The following is a 20,263-nucleotide window of genomic DNA, read 5'->3' as shown; positions in this document are numbered from 1 at the left end:
GAGAGAGATAAACAAGGGGTATAGAGAAATCCTGGCAGAAAGATAAGGAGGAGTGTTAACACTGAGAAGAGGGAGTCTCTTCACAGTGGGCAGTGGGGTCCTCACATGCAGTTATGCCATGAGAGGTCCCATGAGAGGTCCCTTATTCCTGCTTTTGGCCCTCTGCAAGTTCCTGTTAGGGAAATGGAGGCTGACACTGAGAAGAGAATGTCTTCTAAGCAGGCAGGGTCCTGAAAGCAGAACAAGCTATTTTGGATCTTCTGCCAGATCCTGACAGAAAAGTAGATGAGAGAGATAAAGAGGGGTTAATGCTGAAAAGAGAATGTCTTCTCAGAGGGCAGGGGGTCCTCACAGGCAGCTATGCCAAGGAGAGAGAGAGTTCCTTGGCATGGCATGTTCTGCTTTGTCCCTCTGTAAAGAATTGAGTGAACAGAAACTTATTTTATCTTGACTGGAGGTTGGGGGCAGTTTGAGTTGAAATCAGACCAAGATCTTTGAATTGAATAGAAGTTTCAATTGAATAAGATTACTGTCCCCAGGTCTAGATTTCCAGTAAAATGGGGCAGCTTACTGGGAATGGTTCTGAGCCAATTTTCAGCTCAACAGAAGTTAATAGAAATCTAGATCTTCAGCTAAATGAGGCCAGTTAAGTTCAAATAGTAGTAGTCCTGGACTCAACTAGTCCCACCAAGATAACAAAGTGAAACTACTTTGTCTTGATTCCCTGGGGCAGGTCTTTCACAGAGTCAAGAATTCAATGAAAATTTCTCAAGAGTTCCCCCCAAAGTCAGAACAGTGTGGGGTTCCCTCATCAGGCTAACTTTTCTATCATGTAAGATATGATGTCTGATCCCTTCCTCATAGCTTTCCCAGGCTGTTTTCCACAAGATCCACTAGCAGGGGATAGGCTCGAAGCAGGGTCAGTGATCTGGGAGGTGCTACCATTCTTGGAGCTCTTGGGCTTATTTGCTATTGCTGGCATCTTGTCAGTAGGCGATGTGAAAGATGGTAGATCCCATCTCCATAAGTACTGGTCCTTAAATGATGGTATTAGGGGCAGGGACAAAAGCAAGATTAATGGAATGTGACTAGCACTGCTATTCCCTGACTCTTGGACTCAGGTACAGGTGGAAATGGTGATCAATATGATAGTGGCATTTTGGCCTGCTGATTCTGCTCCTGACTTTGATTCTTACCTTTGTCTCTTAAAACAGAACTCATGCAGAGGAATAAGCTACTCTTCATTGTCCTGAGCCTGAGACTACTGTTTATGAAGATTATAGCCATTAGTGTCCTGTTCACAACCATAGCTTTGATCTTCTAAGGTGGTGATTTAACCTCACCCTTTCTTCTCCTACAGCTCTTCTCTTTTGATCCCCTATCTCTTTTGATAATTCTTATCTCCTACCTGTTCTCTTGTGCTTCCATTCTTCCCTTACCCTTTGTAAGTTTGTGGATAAATTTCAGGAGGTTTTTTTTTTTAAATTTATTTTTAAAACATTTTGATAGCTGCATTTCTGAATAACTGGTTTCTTTTTAAATCTTATGTTTTTTATTTTATGCATTTAAAAATATTGTTCTGACAAGGGCCCCTTAGGTTTCACCAGACTATCAAAAGGCCATGACAGAAAAAATGTTAAGAACACTTATAGCAATTTGGACATTATAGAGCTGTAGTTTCATGTGCAGTTCTCTCTCTCTGTCTCTCTGTATTCCCCCAAGTTATAGAAATTACTGTTTTATTTCTTAAGTTCAGAATGAAAAGAAACAAAACACTTGTCTTTGACTCTTTCATTATAGGAATACTATAATATTCCTAAAGCCAGACTTTAGGATCATTGTCAGATTGTTAGAACAATAGCCAGCCCCTGGTCCTTCCAGTGCCCCCAGGAGAGATTAGGTCCGGTGGCAGTAAAGACTCCACCAACAGACCCCTAGTTGGCTACAGTGGAGAATCTGGTTTGAAACCCTGTGGAGGTAAGTTTTCTGTAATATTTGGGTACTAGCACATTTGGGTCCCCAGACCATATAAAACTTTGGGATCTTTCCAACCTCCCCCTCTCCCCATCTTTGCCTCTCAAAGCCTGTCTTGCTGATGAGGGAAATGGTAGGACTGGAGAGAGTCCTCTTTTCTACAAATTATATATATATATATACTGCAAAAGTCAGAAACCCTCCTTTTTCTGAGAAGCCTTAGGCTTTGATTAACCTCCTTGAATCTGGTTTTCATACTCACCTACCCATGTGGGATGACTGTCAGCAGTTTCTCACCACCCTTTTCATTACCGAGGAGAGAGAGAAAATTGAATGGGAGGCTAGGAAGGCTGTTCTTGGACCTAGTGGGGGATCTGTAGAAGAACACCATAATCAGATAAGAAGCTAGTTTTCCCTCTGAAAGGCATGACTGGGACCCCAACTCTCACCACAGTAGTAAAGGGAGAGGGAAACTGTTGCCTTTACTGAAGCTGTGCTCTCTTTAAGATTATTACTCTGAAACTGTGTCTCTTTATTGAAACTGTGTTCCCTTTAAAATTAAATTGTGTCCCTTTTTTGATCTCAGAGATCAGGATCTCCCAGGTTCCAAGGAGTCTAGAGAGGACCCATCTTCCCAGGATGAGAGAAGCAACACTATTCAAGGGCAAATCAACTCCCATTGATCTTTTTGAAATTCTAAATTCTCATTCAATTGAGAAATTCTGGTCTGATCAGCTCAGGTTATCCCAGCCCCCCCACCAAGATACTTGTACAACAAGCTTCCTTCAGCTCAATTCCTTGCAGAGGGCCAGGCAGTTTGCTAGGACCCTGCCCACTGAGCATTCTAAGTGTAAGATTCCATTTCCCTGATAGGGCTCTGCCGCTATAGAAGTCAGTCTCTTAGCAAACTGGTTTCTATCCAACAATAAACTTTCATTTTGCAATTAATAATTTGTGAATAAGTGAATTATTTCATTTTAAACCTGTGGCCGGCTGAAAGGGGATTTTTAACAGTTCTCTTATTGCCACTAACCTCATCACCACTGGGAATTGAGGAGATTCAAACCTCATCGCAGCATTATCTGCTTATCATAGATTCCTTTTCCAGAGTCTTAAAGCTGCAGCCTGAAAGCTAACATGACAAACATTTCTGAGGTTGTTCAGAGTTCAGATGAATTCTCTGGTGCTTTTCTAGAATGTTTATATGAGACTTATCAAACTTATATTACTATTGATCCTGAGGCCCCTGAGAATTATAGGTCTTGAATATCTCATTTGTTAGTCAATCTGCCTCTGATATAGGCAGGGAGTTACAGGAACAGGAAGGATTTGAGGGCATGAATATATCCCAATTAGTTGAGACAGCTCTAAAAGTTTTTAATAATGGCTAAAGAAACAGGGAAGCAATATGCCCAGGCAATCATAGCAGCCATGAGAGAATCAAACAACTTCTTCCCCTGCCCTCCCCAGAGTCCCCATGGACCCCATCAATCATTAGGCTCAGACCAATGTGCCTATTGTAAGGAAACTGACCATTGGAAAAATGAATGCTCGATCCAACAATGTTCTCTCCCTTGTTGGGGGGGTGGCATGAAGAGGTACTGGTTCCCTCACTCTAGACCCTCCTGGAACCTTGGGTTTGCTTACATATTGGGATCAGCCTGTTGATTTTCAGGTTTATACTGGAGCCACTTACTCTGCTCTGAAAAAGCGCCTTGATACAGTATCTTCAAAGTCAACCTCTGTACAAGGTGCTACTGGTAAAATGATTTCTGAGCATACAGTCCATCTAGGGCATGGTATGGTCACCCATTCCTTCCTTGTCATACTGGACTGTTCATACCCTCTGCTAGGCAAAGATTTGCTTTGAAAACTTCAGGCAACTGTTTCCTTCTCTGAAGACCAGACTACTCTGATCTTAAATCTTCCCAGTCCACCACATCTGTCACCCTCTAGTTTGAAGATCTTTTGGTGGCCTCTTCTGGGTTCCCCCTCTCTGCTCCCTCCCCTCCTTTCTCTCAGTTACAAGCAGATTAACCTCAAGTATGGGCAGAAAACAATCCTCCAAACCTGGCTGCCCATCATGCACCAGTGATTGTGCACGTTCTGGTAACTGCCTCCCCTGTATCTGTCAGGCAGTATTCCATATCATGGGAAGCCCTCCTCGTCATATCTGTCCACATTAACCACTTGAAAGATGCTGGTGTCCTAGTTGCCTGTAATTCCCCTTGGAACACTCCCTTTCTTCCACTTAGAAAGACTGGGTATGCAGACTTCCACCCAGTTCAAGTACCTTCCACTTCCCTCTCTCCCTTCACCACCTCCTTCTTTGCTGCCAGCCTCTTTAGAGAAGTAAATAAATGGGTTGAAATTATCCATCTCATAGTCCCTATTCCACATACCCTTCTCAGCTTGCTGCCTCCTAGTCATACTGTATATACTGTCTTTGACCTTAAGGATACTTTCTTTTTGATATCCTTTGCTTCTGATAGTCATCCTCTATTTGCTTTCCAGTGGGTGGATCCCCAGGGGAGATTCTCAGGGCAGTTCACTTGGACTAGGTTGCCACAGGATTTCAAAAACTTCCGCACCATCTGGATCTCCAACCTTTCCTTGCAGCCCCCGATGAGCCCCTCTGCTTGAAGCTTGCCTGTGCCCTCTTGCAACTTGTATGATCCCTTGCTCAGCTCTGCCTCCTTGAGGTCTCTTATCTGGGGTCTCCTTCTTTCCTCCTCCTCCTCCTCCTCCTCCTCCTCCTCCTCCTCCTCCTTCTCCTCCTCCTTCTCTTCCTCCATCTACAATTGGGGTTAAGTGACTTGCCCAGGGTCACAAAGCTAGGAAACATTAAGTGTCTGAGACCAGATTTGAATTCAGGTTCACCTGACTTCAGGGCTGGTGCTCTATCTACTGCGCCCCTAGTTATGTTGATTATGCTCCTGGGTTATGTTGTTAAATCTGTTATGTCACAGTTTCCTTTAATTGTTCTGCCTCAATTTCCTAAATTGTTCTGTCTCAATGGCAACTCCTCTTCCTGACCATTAGAACTGTTATAAATTAGGACAGAGATAAGCCCTGACTACTAGCATTCCATAGAGCCATAAAATACAGATGGTGGGACCCTCAGACATCCTGGCTCCTAGCCTTCCAACTTATCAGGATTAATGATACTTTCCCCCAACTTGTCAGAATCCAATTATGGTCCATTTCTAGAAGTTCCCTCTCACCAGAGCTCTAACCCACCTGCTTTGTTCCTCTGGTCACTGGAGCTCTATAAAGAATCCCTGGAATTCTTCACTCCTGATTGGATGCTTTAAGACATGAGTCCAATCCAGCCCTGGGGGTAACATGGATCCTCTTTTGCCCCCAGCACAATCTCTCCCTCTCAAATAAAATATTAAAAACTCTCTATACTCTATCTTGCCTCAGTTTCTCCTGTGTTACAAATCCAGGCACCACTCCCTATCTTCTGAAAGTGGCCAGGCTATCTTATCTATCCCTGTCCCTTCCAATAAGAAGCAGCTCCATGAATTTTTGAGAATAGTTAGTTATTGCCACCTTTGGATTTCCTCCTTTGCTGAGATAGCAAAACCCCTTTATTTTGCCACCGTTAGACAGGGTCTCCTTGTCCAGGGCCCCTGAACAAGCTGCCTTTGATTGTCCCAGGGCTGCCCCTCACCAAGGCCCCCGTCTAGCTCTCCCTGATGTCACAAAGCTCTTCCAACTTTTTGTGGCAGAAGCTAGGAGTATTGCAAAGGGAGTTCTCTTTTAAACACTCGGCCCTTGGTGTTGCCCTGTCACTTTGGACTTGGTGGCAGCTGGGTGGCCTCTGTCTCTAAGGGCGGTGGCAGCAACTGTTCTCCTGATAAAGGAGACTGATAAGCTTTCCTTGGGCTAATCCCTCTTTATCTCTGCCCCTCACTCAATTGAAGCCCTCATAAAGTCTGCCCCTGATCAGTAGCTCTCTGACACACACAATCACTCACTACAGGCCCTGCTTCTTGATCATTCTCATCTCACTTTCTCCAAAATATCTGCCATGAATCCTGTCACCCTGCTCCCAGATCCTTGTTCTGACCCTGCCCCCATATGTGACTGCTTTTGATGAGGTTTGAGAATTGAGGGTTAGAGATCCCCTCTGGTTGATGTCACAGATTTCTTGTGAAAGAATTCACAAACTTGAAGTCCATGGCAAAAGGGGATTTATTTTCACTAAGAAGACAGCTTTCTTAGTGGGCAAGGTCCTGTCAGGACTATTGCAAAGGTGGGTTAACACTGAAGAAAATAGCTTCATCAGTGGGCAAAATCCTATTAGGACTTCTGCAAAGATGTCTGGGCAAACATCACTAGACATATTGTGGCTGCTTTGATCTTTGTACCTGAACTGGGGGCCTAATCAACCTGGATGAATCTGAGAGACTGATTTTCAATTCAATTCAAAATTGAATGAAATTACTTATCTTGGGAGTTTCCCTTATAGACAGAAGGATGTCCCCTCCTAGAGGAAAGTTTGAGACACTGACTCACCTTTCCCCCACAGATTAAAGAGAACACAGTTCGTCAGGGCCTCTTCAACCCTCCCCCCAAAAAGATCTCAATTTATATCATTTGCAGCTTCTTGAGGAGCCCCAGTCAGTAAGGTCCGACCTTTCTGACACCCTGCTAGAAAACCCTGACCTGATTTATTTTATAGACAGGACTAGTTTTATTTTGGGGAATACCCGTGTTTCTGGGGCAGTGGTGATGGACTATCCCTCTCTCTTTCTTTATCTCTTTCTCTGTGGTGCTCTTCCCTCCCATCTGGGTCTTCTGCCCAGAAGGTTGAGCTCATTACCCTGACTCACTCTCTGTATTGTGGGAGGGAAATCAGCTAACATATTCATTAACAGTCATTATGCTTTCACAACATCCCATATTCATGCCTCTCTTTATAAAGAAAGAAGTCTGCTGACCTCTGCTGGTAAGGAAATTAAGAATAAGGCAGAGATACTTTCCTTACTAGATTATTTAGTTACTCCTCTGTTGCTATTGTCCATTGTCCATTGTCCATTGTCCAAGTCACCAATCTGGTGAGACAATGGAAGCAGTGGGAAATTGGGCTGCTGGCAGGCAGCCACCTCCCCTTCTTTTTCCCTGCCCCTGGCCATTCCCCACTTTCCCCGTGTGCCCTTGGAGGATTCCTTTGCTGCCCAAAGCAAAGGGAGGAAGAAGGACCCCTGGTGTTACACAGAGGACAAAATTTTTATTCCACAGGCATTAAGCAGAGTGCTTGTGAAGGACTTGCATGATTTCACTCATTTGGGAGAAAAAAAAAATGATCAGTTACTGAGTAGAAATTATGTAAAAGATGTCAGCTAATTGATCAAAAGCTATATTTATAGATGTAACACCTGCGCCCAAGTAAATGCAAAAGGAATTCAAAAAGCCCATACAGAATCAAGTTTAAAGGAAACATCCCAGGGGAGAGATGGGAAGTGGATTACACTGAAATGAAGCCATCAATAATGTTTCAAGTACCTCCTGATACCTTTTCAGAATGGGCAGAGGCCTTCCTTGCATGAAATAAGACATCTCTTTCAGTAGTTTAAAAAATACTGAATATATTAATGCCCCATTTTGGTCTCCCAGTGGCCATGGGGTCTGATAATGGTCCTGCCTTTGCTGCAAAAATATCACAAGGTATCACTAAGGAACTAAGCATAAACTGGAAACTTCATTGTGCATACAGGGCAAGTGGAAAGGCTGAATAGAACACTTAAGGAGTTCCTTACAAAGCTTGTCTTGGAAACCCAAAACTCCTGGGTCTCACTTCTGCCATTAGCCCTCCTTAGAGGTAGATGACTCCTAATAGATTGTATCTAACTCTCTTTGAAATTCTGTTTGGGAGATCACCACCTCTCTTTCCCTTAGTCAGAGAGGCCATAACTGCTGAAATCTCTAACTACTCCTTTATCAAGTTCCTATAGGCCCTGTAGAAAATCCAAAAGGACATTTCGTACCTTGTCCACGTGGCTCTTCCTGTCCCTGTTAATGAACCTGTTCATTCATTCCAGCTTGGTGATGTAGTACTGAAAGAAATTCTCCACTACTGATGAGGGGAGCCCGAAATTCTCTTTCTCTCTAGGGGATGACTTAGGGGGTGAGCCATGAGATAAAGCTCTTGAGATGCTCCTTGAAGGAGAAAGTCTTGAATCCTGGCCTCTGTAAAGACCCCACCTGAGGGAAACAAGACAAACAGCTTCATTCTGTTATCTAGGTAGGGCTGGTTGAGTCCAGAGCTGGAGAATTGCAACCCTTTTGAATTGAAGAAACACCCTTTCAATTCCAAGATTGTCTATTCTGATTCCAGCTCAAACTTGACCCATCAGCCCCCATCAGGAGCAGGCCTTTGCTTGTAGCCAAAGCTTCTATTATTAAAAAAAAGCCAATTTTAAACCCAGTCCTTGCAGAGGACTGGAGTACTTGTGCACTTAACTCAACATAACTAGAACTGCTTGTCAAACTTTCAATCAGTAGACCCAGACCATCCTGCAACACCTTCCCCCTCCCCACCAATCCTAACTATCCAGCAACTATCCCACTAAAAGTGGGAAAAAACCTGAAGACTAATCCTTTCCTCCCAGATGCGTAGCAGTTTTAAGTTCAGCCAATCCTTTTTAGTACAATGAATAGATTCACCTCCTTTAAAAGATCCCATGACTGCCCTACTAGTGCCTCCCCAACTCAGCACATGAGTCCTGGCTGACCCCATTCAGCCAATGCCATTGTTGTTCCTCCACCAGCCCTCATTCCCATCCTAGATCCTACTTCCCTTCCTGACCTACCAGTTCCAGCTAAAAGTAACCCCCACAAACCCTTTGATCCCCACGTTATGCTTGGCTTATTACCAATAGTGCATTCATATTTAAATTCCATGAATCCCCAGCTGGGTAGTGATTGCTGGCTCTGCTTTAACTTTGAACTCCCTTATTTTGTTGGACTTGCCTTGACAGAATCAGTTCCTGGGACCACTTCTCAATCTATCTGTTCTTGGGAACAATCAAAAATCATCCTTGGAAATCTCCAGGTATAGGTACCTGTCTGTGACTGCCTCCATGAGTCCTCCAGTTCTGTAACCCCAGTTTCTTAATTAATATTTCAGCATCTTCAAAGGATATTGCAATTTGGTATCAGGCCCCTGAGGGTTCATGGTTTGCCTGCCATGATGGTGTGACTAAATGTGCACATTCCCACACCCTCCTCAAAAATCCAGATCCTTTCTGTATCCCAGTAGTGGTATTCCCTAATCTGTCTATTCCTCCAGATGGGGACAGATGGAGCCATTTCAGACTTCACCTTTCTCCCTTAGAGTCTCTCTGACATCGATGTGCAGTGCAACTCCTTCCCTAATAGTAGGGTTAGGAATGACCAGCACAACAGCCCTTAGCACCACTGCTTTCCTGACAAGCAGTTCTGGTTATTTTGAGTTAAGTGCACAAATGAATACAGACCTAGCTCACATTAAATCATCCGTTTAAAAACTGGAAAACTAGGTTGATTTTCTAGCTGAGATAGTACTCCAAAACCCCAGGAGGCTTGACTTGCTATTCATGTATCAGGGAGGCCTTTGTGCTACCCTAAACAAAGAATGCTATTTCTGTTTCTGTTAACCTTCCTGTGGTTAACTACCCTTATCTTGTCTCTCATGAGACTAATGATTTTCTTCTCCTTGCCCTAGCCATCTTGCATAAGTGCTTGCATCTTTTCTAATCTTATTCAACTTATCTACTCCCAGGTAGAGTTAGTCAAGATCATGGTGTTGAGACTCCAATTGTCTGGAGGAAGATGATTCAAGGGTTTGTATATTCCCTAGAGAAAGTGGGAATATGTTGAACCCTGATAATTACCCATAGCCACTCTTTCATAGCCTCCTTCAATCTTCTGAACATCACAGCACTTTCCTACTCTCCACCTTGGTCATGTACTTAGATAGGTTTGTCCAGGAAGCTGGAATACCACCTCTTTCCATCTCAAAAAGAATTCTAGTCACCAACATCAGGGTTAGCTGACAAGTAAAAATCTTTTAAAAAGTGAATTTTTTTTTAGTCAATTAACAAACATTTATATATTTTAAAATTTTATTTTATTTCTTATAAGATCTCTGAATATAATTTCAAATTGTATTTGGCTAAAATTCTAATTTCATGACCAGCAGGATGAATACAGAGAGGACTGGCGAGACTTACATGAACTGATGCTAAGTGAAATGAGCAGAACCAAGAGATCATTATACACTTCGACAACGATATTGTATGAGGACATATTTTGATGGAAGTGGATTTCTTTGACAAAGAGACCTAATTGAGTTTCAATTGATAAATGACGACAGAAGCAGCTACACCCAAAGAAAGAACACTGGGAAACGAATGTGAACTATCTGCATTTTTGTTTTTCTTCCCGGGTTATTTATACCTTCTGAATTCAATTCTCCATGTGCAACAAGAGAACTGTTCGGTTCTGCAAACATATATTGTATCTAGGATATACTGCAACATATCTAACATATATAGGACTGCTTGCCATCTAGGGGAGGGGGTAGAGGGAGGGAGGGGAAAAATCGGAACAGAAACGAGTGCAAGGGATAATGTTGTAAAAAAATTACCCTGGCATGGATTCTGTCAATATAAAGTAATTATTAAATAAAAATTAAAAAAAATAAAATTCTAATTTCAAAAATACTACAGAAATTTAGAATATGGATAAAGAGCTAAAAAGGAGTATACAGGCCATATAGTTACTTTTAAATATAAGAAAACTAAGGCATACAGATGTTAAGTGATATACCCAATAACACACTAGAAATGAGTAGGAGAAAAAAGATTTGAACTCAGATGTTATGACAAGTTTAACACTACTTGCACAGTACCACACTAAAATTACCATTACCATAACCATAATAACCAGTCAATCAAATTTGGTGATTTATATTATAATGCAACAAAGATATTGAGGTGGGGAAAAGAGAAAACAAAACAAAAATAACTTTGGAATCAATATACATAGTTAAGGGAAACAAATTCCCACATTGAGCACAGCCCTACTCTCAGGTATATGGGTTCCTCTCCCAGGCATCCTGCTCTTATGGAAGATATTGATCGTCCAACTTTTCTTCCAACTATATATTCTTATACATTCTTTGTGGGATTCTAGGTCCTGGTGCAGCTGATAGAGACATACAGCAAACTGATCTGTGAAGGCCAATCTGTGACTCTGATCTGTATAGTTTCAGGGCTCTACCTTAAGGATCTTGACATGTTCTGGTGTTGAGACAGAAGACATTCCAGCAAGATTAAAGTCTGTCAGTTGATGTCAAGGGTTTGGTGAAAGAATTCAAACACTCAGTCTCCAGGTTAAGAGACAAAAATTTCTTATGCTGCTTGACAATGAGCTAATTTCCAAGGGAATTTTAGCAAAGGAAATAATTTTATAGATAATTTAATATAATTTATTTTATTTATAAAAAGAAACAAATATTAGGTAGATATGTTAATATTATGGTTTAGGGGTACAAATGAAGAGTGGTTGGGGTGGGATAGTTCCCATCATTGAGCTCTACAGCTAATTGAGTAACAGATTGGGCAGCATTTTTTTTCTTTTAAATTTGGTAAAAATATATGTGAATCCAATATAGGCATATATATTTTCTTTCTGCACAAGAAAAATCAGATCAAAAAGGAAAAAAAAATTAGAAAAAAAAATTCAAGCAAACAACAAAAGAAGTGGAAATACTATGTTGTGATCAGTTCCTACAGTCCTCTCTTTGGGTATAGATGGCTCTCATCATCACAAGATCATTGGAACTGGCCTGAATTATCTCATTGTTGAGAAGAGCCATTTCCATCAGAATTGATCATCGTATACTCTTGCTGTTGCTGGGTACAGTAATCTCCTGGTTCTGCTCATTTCACTTAGCATCAGTTCATGTAAGTCTCCCCAGGCCTCTCTGAAATCGTCCTGCTTATCGTTTCTTGCAGAACAATAATATTCCATAACATTCATATGCCATAACTAATTCAGCCATTCTCTAACTGATGCGCATCCACTCAGTTTTTAGTTTCTTGCCATGACAAAAAGTATATGGGCAGCATTGTTGTTGCTGGGTTGCCTTAGTGTTTCTGGGCAATTGCTATTTTTCACACCTCATCATTCTCCCCTCATACAATCGAAACCCAAATTCAGTTGGGGCAAAGAAAGTTTCATCTTATAAACCTGCTTCAGGCTGACAAAGGATGTAGAGCTAGCTCTGCCTTGCTGAGTCTAGAATAAAGACAAGAGACTTGAAGATGGTGGTAGCAGCATACAGAAGATGTTGAGGTGGCCAATGATATTCAGGTTGGGAAGTTCATGGACTGGAGCCTAGAAGATACAAAACTCATTAGTAATAAGGAAGAAAGTAATTATCTTGGAAAAAGTGGAGGATAACACCATCAACAAAAAAGAAAGCTAGATTGAGGAAGGTCTAGTTTTTTTTTTTTTTTTAACCAATAAAAATAGGGATAGAGGGCATTCTTTCCCAAGTGACTAGCTTGGTATAAATCAAAAAGAAATTTTCACTGGTTGGTCTCTGGGATTAGAAGGTGGCCTGAGGGTGTTTGAAACTACCCATAAGGAGAAAGCATGAATTCCTTTCTTTAGCAAAGACCTGTCCCTGGGAACTATATGATGGAGTATAAAAGTCTGGTAATTGGGGAATCAAAGGTGCCATCAGGGGCATCCAGGCAGCATTATGGGCAGCTGAATCTGCAAGCCTGATTCCCTTGGCCTGAAGTGAAACCTCCTTCTGGGGGGTTTCTAGGTCCATGGAAGACAGTTTGCAGTATTATAGAATTTCCCCTGTATATTGTATATAATTGGCTGTAAAAAATCCCTTTTCTTTCCATATAGCCCATGAACATGCAAGACATGAAAGGCATATTTGGAGTCAGTATAGATATTCATTCTTATTCCTTTCCCTAATTCTAAAACTCTGGTGAGGACAAAGAATTCTATTCTTTGGGCAGAGTTCCTGGGGGGAGTGACTTAGTCTCCAAAGTGCTATGGAGGCTCATCACAGAATAATGCCTTCCTTTACCTGTTTTCAAGAAAACTGGACCCATCAGTAAACCATTTACTGCCTGGGCTATCAAGAGAAATGTCCAAGTCAGATCAACTGGAATAGACAGAATCTAAAGCTTTCTCACAATTGTGAATAATATCATTCGATTGAATATTGTTAGAGAGCAGGGTAGCAGAGTTCAGAGTATAGCACACTTGGAGAATCAAATTGGAGGTGTTTACCAGAAGAGCCTAATACCTGGTAAGTCTCCTACTAGAAAGTTACTGATGACTTCTGGCTTCCAAAATGCTGTGAACTGGGTGAGGTTCAGAACCTTCATTGGTTGGCCTAGGGTGAGCTTCTTCGATTAGAAGAGTTGTAGCAGCCACTGCTCTAAGACAGGAGAGTCACCTGGATGACACTGAACCAAGTTTCTTCGAGAAGCAAACTATGGGCTAAGATTAGGGTTCAGGGACTGAGTCAAGATCCCTAGGGCCTGTCCTCACCTTTCATCAACATACAGAGTAAAAGGCTTTTCTAAATTAAACAGGTCTGATGCTGGGGCAGAAGTCAGTTTAGCTTTCAGGGTCTTAAAAGCCTTGGCCTGATTAGGGAGGACTGCTGATCTCTCTCTCTCTCTCTCTCTCTCTCTCTCTCTCTCTCTCTCTCCTCTCTCTCTCTCTCTCTCTCTCTCTCTCTCTCTCTCTCTGTTTCTCTCTCTCTCTCTCTCTCTCTCCTCTCTCTCTCTCTCTCTCTCTCTGAGAGAGAGAGAGAGAGTCAGAGAGAGAGGGAGAGAGAGAGAGAGAGAGAGAGAGAGAGAGAGAGAGAGAGAGAAACAGAGAGAGAGAGAGAGAAGAGAGAGAGAGAGAGAGAGAGAGAGAGAAAGAGAGAGAGAGAGAGAGAGAGAGAAAGAGAGAGAGAGAGAGAGAGAGAGAGAGAAGAGAGAAAGAGAAAAACTGAGAGGGAGAGAGAGAGAGAGAGAGAGAAAGAGAAGAGAGAAAGAGAAAAACTGAGAGGGAGAGAGAGAGGGAGAGGGAGAGAGAAAGGAAGGGAGGGAGGGAGAGAGACAGAGACAGAGAGACAGAGAGGGAATAGGTGGGAGATAGATTGTGTCTGTGTCTTTTAAGAAGAAAAAGGACTTCTCTTCCAAAGACTCCTACATTCTGTTTAGGCCCTATTTATGGGTTCCTTCAAGTTACTTGTTGGTAACTTCTGACAGCTATAGTATGGGAAAGAAACAGCTAGGCCATCTCCTATGAAGCAGTTCACCAAGCAAAAGAGGAATTAATAAAGAAGGATTGATGGAGGATTAGGGGCAAAGTTAAGAGGGTATTAAGGTCAGGGAAAGAGTTGTAAACAAAATAGCAGATTTTGGAGTGAGTTCATCCTGCTCAGACCTCCCAGATTAATTTTACTAAACTCAGGCACAGTTGATCTCTGCCCACAATGACTGTTTATCACAGCATTTATCCTCAAACCTTGAGCCATTGACCTGTTCTTGAAAGCAATTACAAGATAAATGCGCTTATCAATGTTCTAGTTTCCTATTACACAAATAATGGAAATATTAAACAGCATAAAGAAGTACAGGTTCCTGGGGCCCTGCACTGTAGAGCTATTGTCACTTTGATATTGAACTATTATTAATGATTTCTATGAGTCTAACTCTCATCATCTAGTTTACATCTCTTTATCTTTCCCATAAGAATAGAGTAAGATACTTTATCAAAAACCTTGTTAACATCTAGGCAAACTTTATCTACAGCATCCTTCCCATTTATCATGACCTAGATAAAGTTGTGTTGGTTTTTTGGAATCACCATTTCTCTTTCTTGGTATTCCCTAATCATCTCTTTAACTCAGTCTTTCATTATGAGAACAGGAAATAAAAAGTGTGGAGTGACCCCAGGAATTGTCTCAGTAGTTATTCTAATGTTTAGCAAAAACCAGCCCTCCCTGAGAGTCTGGTCTTCCTAGGATCCTATCAAGGAATGGACCCTGAAGGGATCTGTGGACCTGCTTAGACCTGTCTTTGGTCAGAATCCAATTGGGGGTTCACCATTTTTTTAATCAGTCCTATGATTTTTTTTGACATAAGGAGCTCTTAGTGAGGCAATTCTTTTGACTGATGCAGATCAAGAACTCCTTAGAAACTTAATTTTAGAGTGTCCTGAGACATTGAAGAGTTAAATGACTTGCCCATGGTCATATAGTCAGTTCATGCTGGAATCAGACTTCAGCTGAAGTTTCTGGACTCCAAGGCTATGCCATTATGCCATGTTATCTCTTTCCTGGGGCTTCATGAACTTGTGTTGTTCCCATGAGCTTGACAACAGGTATCATTGCCACTCATTTCCCGGATCCTGCTGTTATTTTCAAACTCATTTCCTGCCATCTCATGTTCCCCTTGCTCTTCCCAAGGATGGATATTTAGGTTCTCTCCTGTGACATAGTGAGCTCATAGTGAGTACTTTCATGTAAGTTTCCATGTTCCCAACAGGGGTGGGAGAAAATGGGCAGGAGATTCTATTCCATTGGGCCCCTAAAAGCTACAGGATTGTGGGAGGGAGCTTGGACTAGGATGATGATCCTGTACCCAAACCTGAGGTGATTATGATAGCCAGTTCTCACAGCCAATCTTACTTTCTAATGCTAGGATATATCAAAAGTATCACTCCATAATCCATCAACATTAACTAACCCCCAAACCACTGAATTCCAACTTAAGAATCCAAGAGCACTGATTTTTTCCTCTCTTGATCTTAGGAACTTTACCTTTCAATGCCAAGAAATTCCCCAAACCTGTTGGACATTGGGAGCTCCCTTCTACTCAACTCTAGGACTAGTCCCTGAACCTTGTCAATAACTATGTTTGTCTTTTCCTTTGCCTCTGGGACTCATGTCCTCCATTTTCCCCCACTATGATATACCTAAAGAGAAAAGAGCTCTAACTTTGGTATCTAAAATCCTGGGGGAAGAGAGAAGGGTCTAGGATAGAATGACATTTAAGTACTTAAGAACTCAAGATCTTCACTTCTAGGAGGAGGATTGGGTCCCTTGTTATTCTGCCTCTATCACTTTTTTGCTGTAAAGGAGATGAGACACTACTGAGTCAGGGAGAGGCCTACCTCTGATAAGAATGATGCTGAGCCTCAAGTGCCAAGTATCTGGATTTCAGTTGAATACAGTTGACTGGGCTGATACTTTTGGGCCCCTGGATGTGCCCTATTGTGGCTGACCAACCTTGACAATGCATTTTTAGAAGCCAGAGATAGTTACATCACCTCTAGCTGGGAGGATACCAGCAGTCAGATTTTTCTCTAGGTTAAGAAACTTAGCCTCAGAGACTCGGGCTACTATCCTTGCACAAGGAGAGTGGGTGATGGAAGTGATACAGACAAGCTGATCTTTGGTTCTGGGACAAATGTGACTGTGGACCCTGGTGAGTATTTCCTCTGTCTCTGCTATAGGGAAAGAGACCTTGTGAGACTAGGACTGGTTGTAGGTCACATAGTTGCTGGTGCTAGACCTGAGAGCCTTCATTTCTGTATCAGAGTGCTGTGTGAACATGCACACCTAGTGCATCCACTCTGGGTAGTAATTCCTGGGACTAGACTGTGGTAAATGATTGAAGGACTTTGAGTTCTTGTCATAATAAGGCTAATGGACTTGGGACACGCAGCTATGAAGTCCAGACAACTGTTAGCCACAGTGGAAGCTACGACTGGGATGGGGGGAAGTTGGGAGAGAGAAAAGGGGCTGTGGGCTGGGGTTAGCACAGGCATGTGAACTGAGGTTTTGAGAGCCAGCTTTAGGCAAGGGCCAGGAAGCTGGGGCTGAGGTCTACTTTTTACAGTTATTTGTTCACATGAATTCACTTCCCACGCATGGAGTTCAGGTGAGAGAGGGCTGGGAAATAAGGGTGAGGTTTGTTTTTCACAGTTAACTTGGTTTCATGTGTTTGCTCCCCCACACAAGGGGCCAGGCTAGAGCTGAGAGGGGGCCAGGAAGTGGGTGAGGTTTGCTTTTTGCTGTTATTTGGTCACATATGTGCCTTGCCACATGTGGAGCTGAGTTGCAAGCTTGAAGGATGCTTTGTATGGACCAGCTGAATGACAGGAAGTCATGGTTTGATTGTAGGACCTTGGGCTCCTCTGTCATCTTGTGTGTTCCTGGTGAGGAGTCAGGATACTGTAGCCTGCTTGGTCAGTGACTTCTATCCCAAGGAACAACATGTGTCTCAGGTCTCAGTCTCAGCCCAGGCCCTCACTGTGACTCTCACAGCCCATGGCACCTACAGTGCCATCCAGATTGGCAGGGTTGGTGAAAATGATTCAATAACCTGCTTAGTGCAGCACCTTGGGAAAGAGACTCTTGTGTCCCACCAGCCAGGTATGAGCAGTCCCTGCCTGGGGATGGGAGCGGATACCAAGAAGGGACAGCTTGTGCTTTGGAAATGTTTTCCAGTTTACTGAGGGATAGAAACAAGGATAGGACCAAGAAAATTCTATAGAGGGAAAAAAGAGGTACTTGGTTAGGGAATAGGAGCCTGGAGTGAGTTAAAAAGGACTATTTCCAATTTCCTGATTGGGAGTATGTGTGTATGTGTGTGCGTGTGTGTGTGCGTGTGTGTGTGTGTGTGTGTGTGTGTGTATGTGTTTGACTAGGGAATCCATAAATAGGGGATGAATTCCTGAGATAGATGAGGGAGGAGCTTGGCTGATGAAGGGATTTCTGACTTATTGAAGGATGTCCTGGGCTGAAGAAGAAAGTCCTGGCCTCACTGAATCCCAAAGCTGTGGCTGATTATATCTTTCTGTTTTCAGATACTGGGATCATCCCTCAGCTAAAACCAACTTGCCATGACCAGGAACTCACAGGAGGGTTAAAGGTGAAAGGTGAAGAGGCAGAGATAAAGAGATTGAACTTGATCAGCATGATCAAAAGGGAAACAATTTGACCAGTATATTAATCTCCATGTCTCCCATTCTAAGAATATGACCAAACACAGAATGTGCTAGATAGTTCCGGGTTCAGAGTATGCAGAATGGCTCAGTGTGAGTAATGGCTGAGGAACTGGAGGAAGTGATGGCCTAGACCTTCAGAGTATGTGAAGATCCAAAATCAAGGGAATGTGCCAGTCCAGCGCTCAGGATGGGGAGTAACTCATTTCTATTCTCCCTGGCCTTCTCAGCTGCTCTTCATCCCTCAGTGGCTCACATATCTCCTTTCTTTGCTTCTAGTTTTGAAATATTGAGTCTCAATGGAGAAAATCTCAAACCTGAATTAACTTCATTCATTACAGATTTATGCTATAGCATTTCAGTTGCAACCTCACTCCGAATTTATGTTTATTCAACTCTTCATTTGTCAATATAATGGATATAAAGTGCACCTTCAAGTTAGGAAAATCTAAGTTTCAATTCCACTCCTAACATATACTGGCTGTGTGCCCTTGGACACTTCATTAGTTTAGGCTACTCTCTGATATAATTTTCAATATTCACCCTCACAAAACCTTGTGTTCCAAATTTTTTCCCTCTCTTCCCCCCACCCCAGGCCCTACACAGCAAGTAATCCAATATATAGTAAATATGTGCAATTCTTCTATACATATTTTCACAAATATCTTGCTGCACAGAAAAATAAGATCAAAAAAGAAAAAAATGAGAATGCAAACAACAACAAAAAGTGAAAATATTGTTTTGTGATCCACACTCGGTTCCCACAGTTCTCTCTCTGGTTGCAGATGGTTCTCTTTATCATAAGACCATTGGAACTGGTCTGAATCATCTCATTTTTGAAGAGAGACATGTCCATCAGAATTGATCATCATATAATCCTGTTGTTCTTGTGTACAATGATCTTCTGGTTCTGCTCATTTCACTCAGCATCAGTTCATGTCAGTCTCTCCAGGTCTCTCTGAAATCATCCTGCTTATTGTTTCTTACAGAACAATAATATTCCATAACATTCATATACCATAACTTATTCAGCTATTCTCCACTGATGGGCATCCACTCAATTTCCAATTTCTTTCCAATGGAAAAAGGGCTGCCATCAACATTTTTGCACATGTGGGTCCCTTTCCTAACGGCTGGATTCTAACCTGATGTTGGCTCCTCATTTCAGGAAAGTCATTTTGGTGGTTGTTGAGAATAAGCTTGAGTGGTGAAAAACCTGGAGTAAGGAGACCCAAACAAAAGGCTTAATAATAGTCTTTCTTGATTAAGTCTCACACTTTCTCTAATTCATGATGCTGCGTGTGAGGAGTTCCTAGTGCTGTCTCTGACATTAAGCCCATCTCCTCATGCCTCCTCCAGGACTTTGCTCTATCCCCATGTCTCCTTTACTCTTAGCTCCTTTTTTTTTTCTTCTAATGATAAATTTGGGCCTTTCTAAACCTCTTGAACTTAATTGCTCACCTGCTTCTATGAAGCATTCTTCTCTCCACTGCTAAAATTCTATGAGTTACCTTCACTCTCTAATCATTTTCTCTCCAAACTCTTCACATCTGTCTTCTATACTCCTCTCCTCAGCTCTGGGAGCTCTCTCAGTGACTTTCTAATCAGAAATTGAGTCTCCATTGTCTTTGACCTCTCTGTAATTTTTTAGAGATTGTTATCTATAACTGAACAACTTCTCTTCCACTGACCTCCAGTGATAATACATCATTTTTATTTTTCACTGCCCTTTCTAACTGCTCCTTCTCTATTTTCCTCTCTGGATCCTCTTTAGTTTGGATACTCCTCATGAGCCAGCCCTAGACTTTATTCTATTCTCTTGATTCTCTTTCCTTTGCTAATCTTGTTCATTCCTCTAACTTCATTATTAAGTCTCTGTTGGTGACACCAATCTTTCTTTCTAGACCTTTACCTTTTTTATGAGTCCTCATAACCATATCTCCAAATTCCTTTAGAATACATCTACCTGGATAACCCACAGGTCCCTCAAATTGAACAAGTCTAAAATGAAGCTTATTTTCTTTCTCCCTATTTTTGGCAATATTTCTCCTTGTTCTACTGCCCTTCAGCTTACCCCTTCTCCTATGTTGTATCCTTGGTGTGATTGTTGATTCTTCAACTCTCTTCACCTTATATCTAGTCCAAAAGTCTTGCCAATTCTGCTTCTACATTTTAATTCTTGTCTACATCTCTTTATTCTTATTGTCATACTGCTAGTAAAAACCCTAATCATAATTTTCCTGGATTGTTGAAA

General features: G+C 42.1%; 1 protein-coding gene across 1 annotated transcript in view; it reads left to right on the top strand.

Annotated features, from left to right (window-relative positions):
- LOC127548021 (immunoglobulin gamma-1 heavy chain-like) overlaps positions 1-2,925 on the top strand; it is a 42,120-nt gene extending 39,195 nt beyond the window's left edge. Inside the window, exons 7-8 of the mRNA XM_051975180.1 lie at positions 1,215-1,977; positions 2,561-2,925. Of these exons, the coding sequence (XP_051831140.1) occupies positions 1,215-1,324 (110 nt within the window). The 3' untranslated portion in view covers positions 1,325-1,977; positions 2,561-2,925. The remainder of the gene's footprint in view (positions 1-1,214; positions 1,978-2,560) is intronic.
- Positions 2,926-20,263: the final 17,338 nt, after the last annotated feature.

This window comes from Antechinus flavipes, chromosome 1 (assembly GCF_016432865.1).
Source record: "Antechinus flavipes isolate AdamAnt ecotype Samford, QLD, Australia chromosome 1, AdamAnt_v2, whole genome shotgun sequence".
NCBI lineage: Eukaryota > Metazoa > Chordata > Mammalia > Dasyuromorphia > Dasyuridae > Antechinus > Antechinus flavipes.
This window is presented reverse-complemented; position numbering and strand designations above follow the sequence as displayed.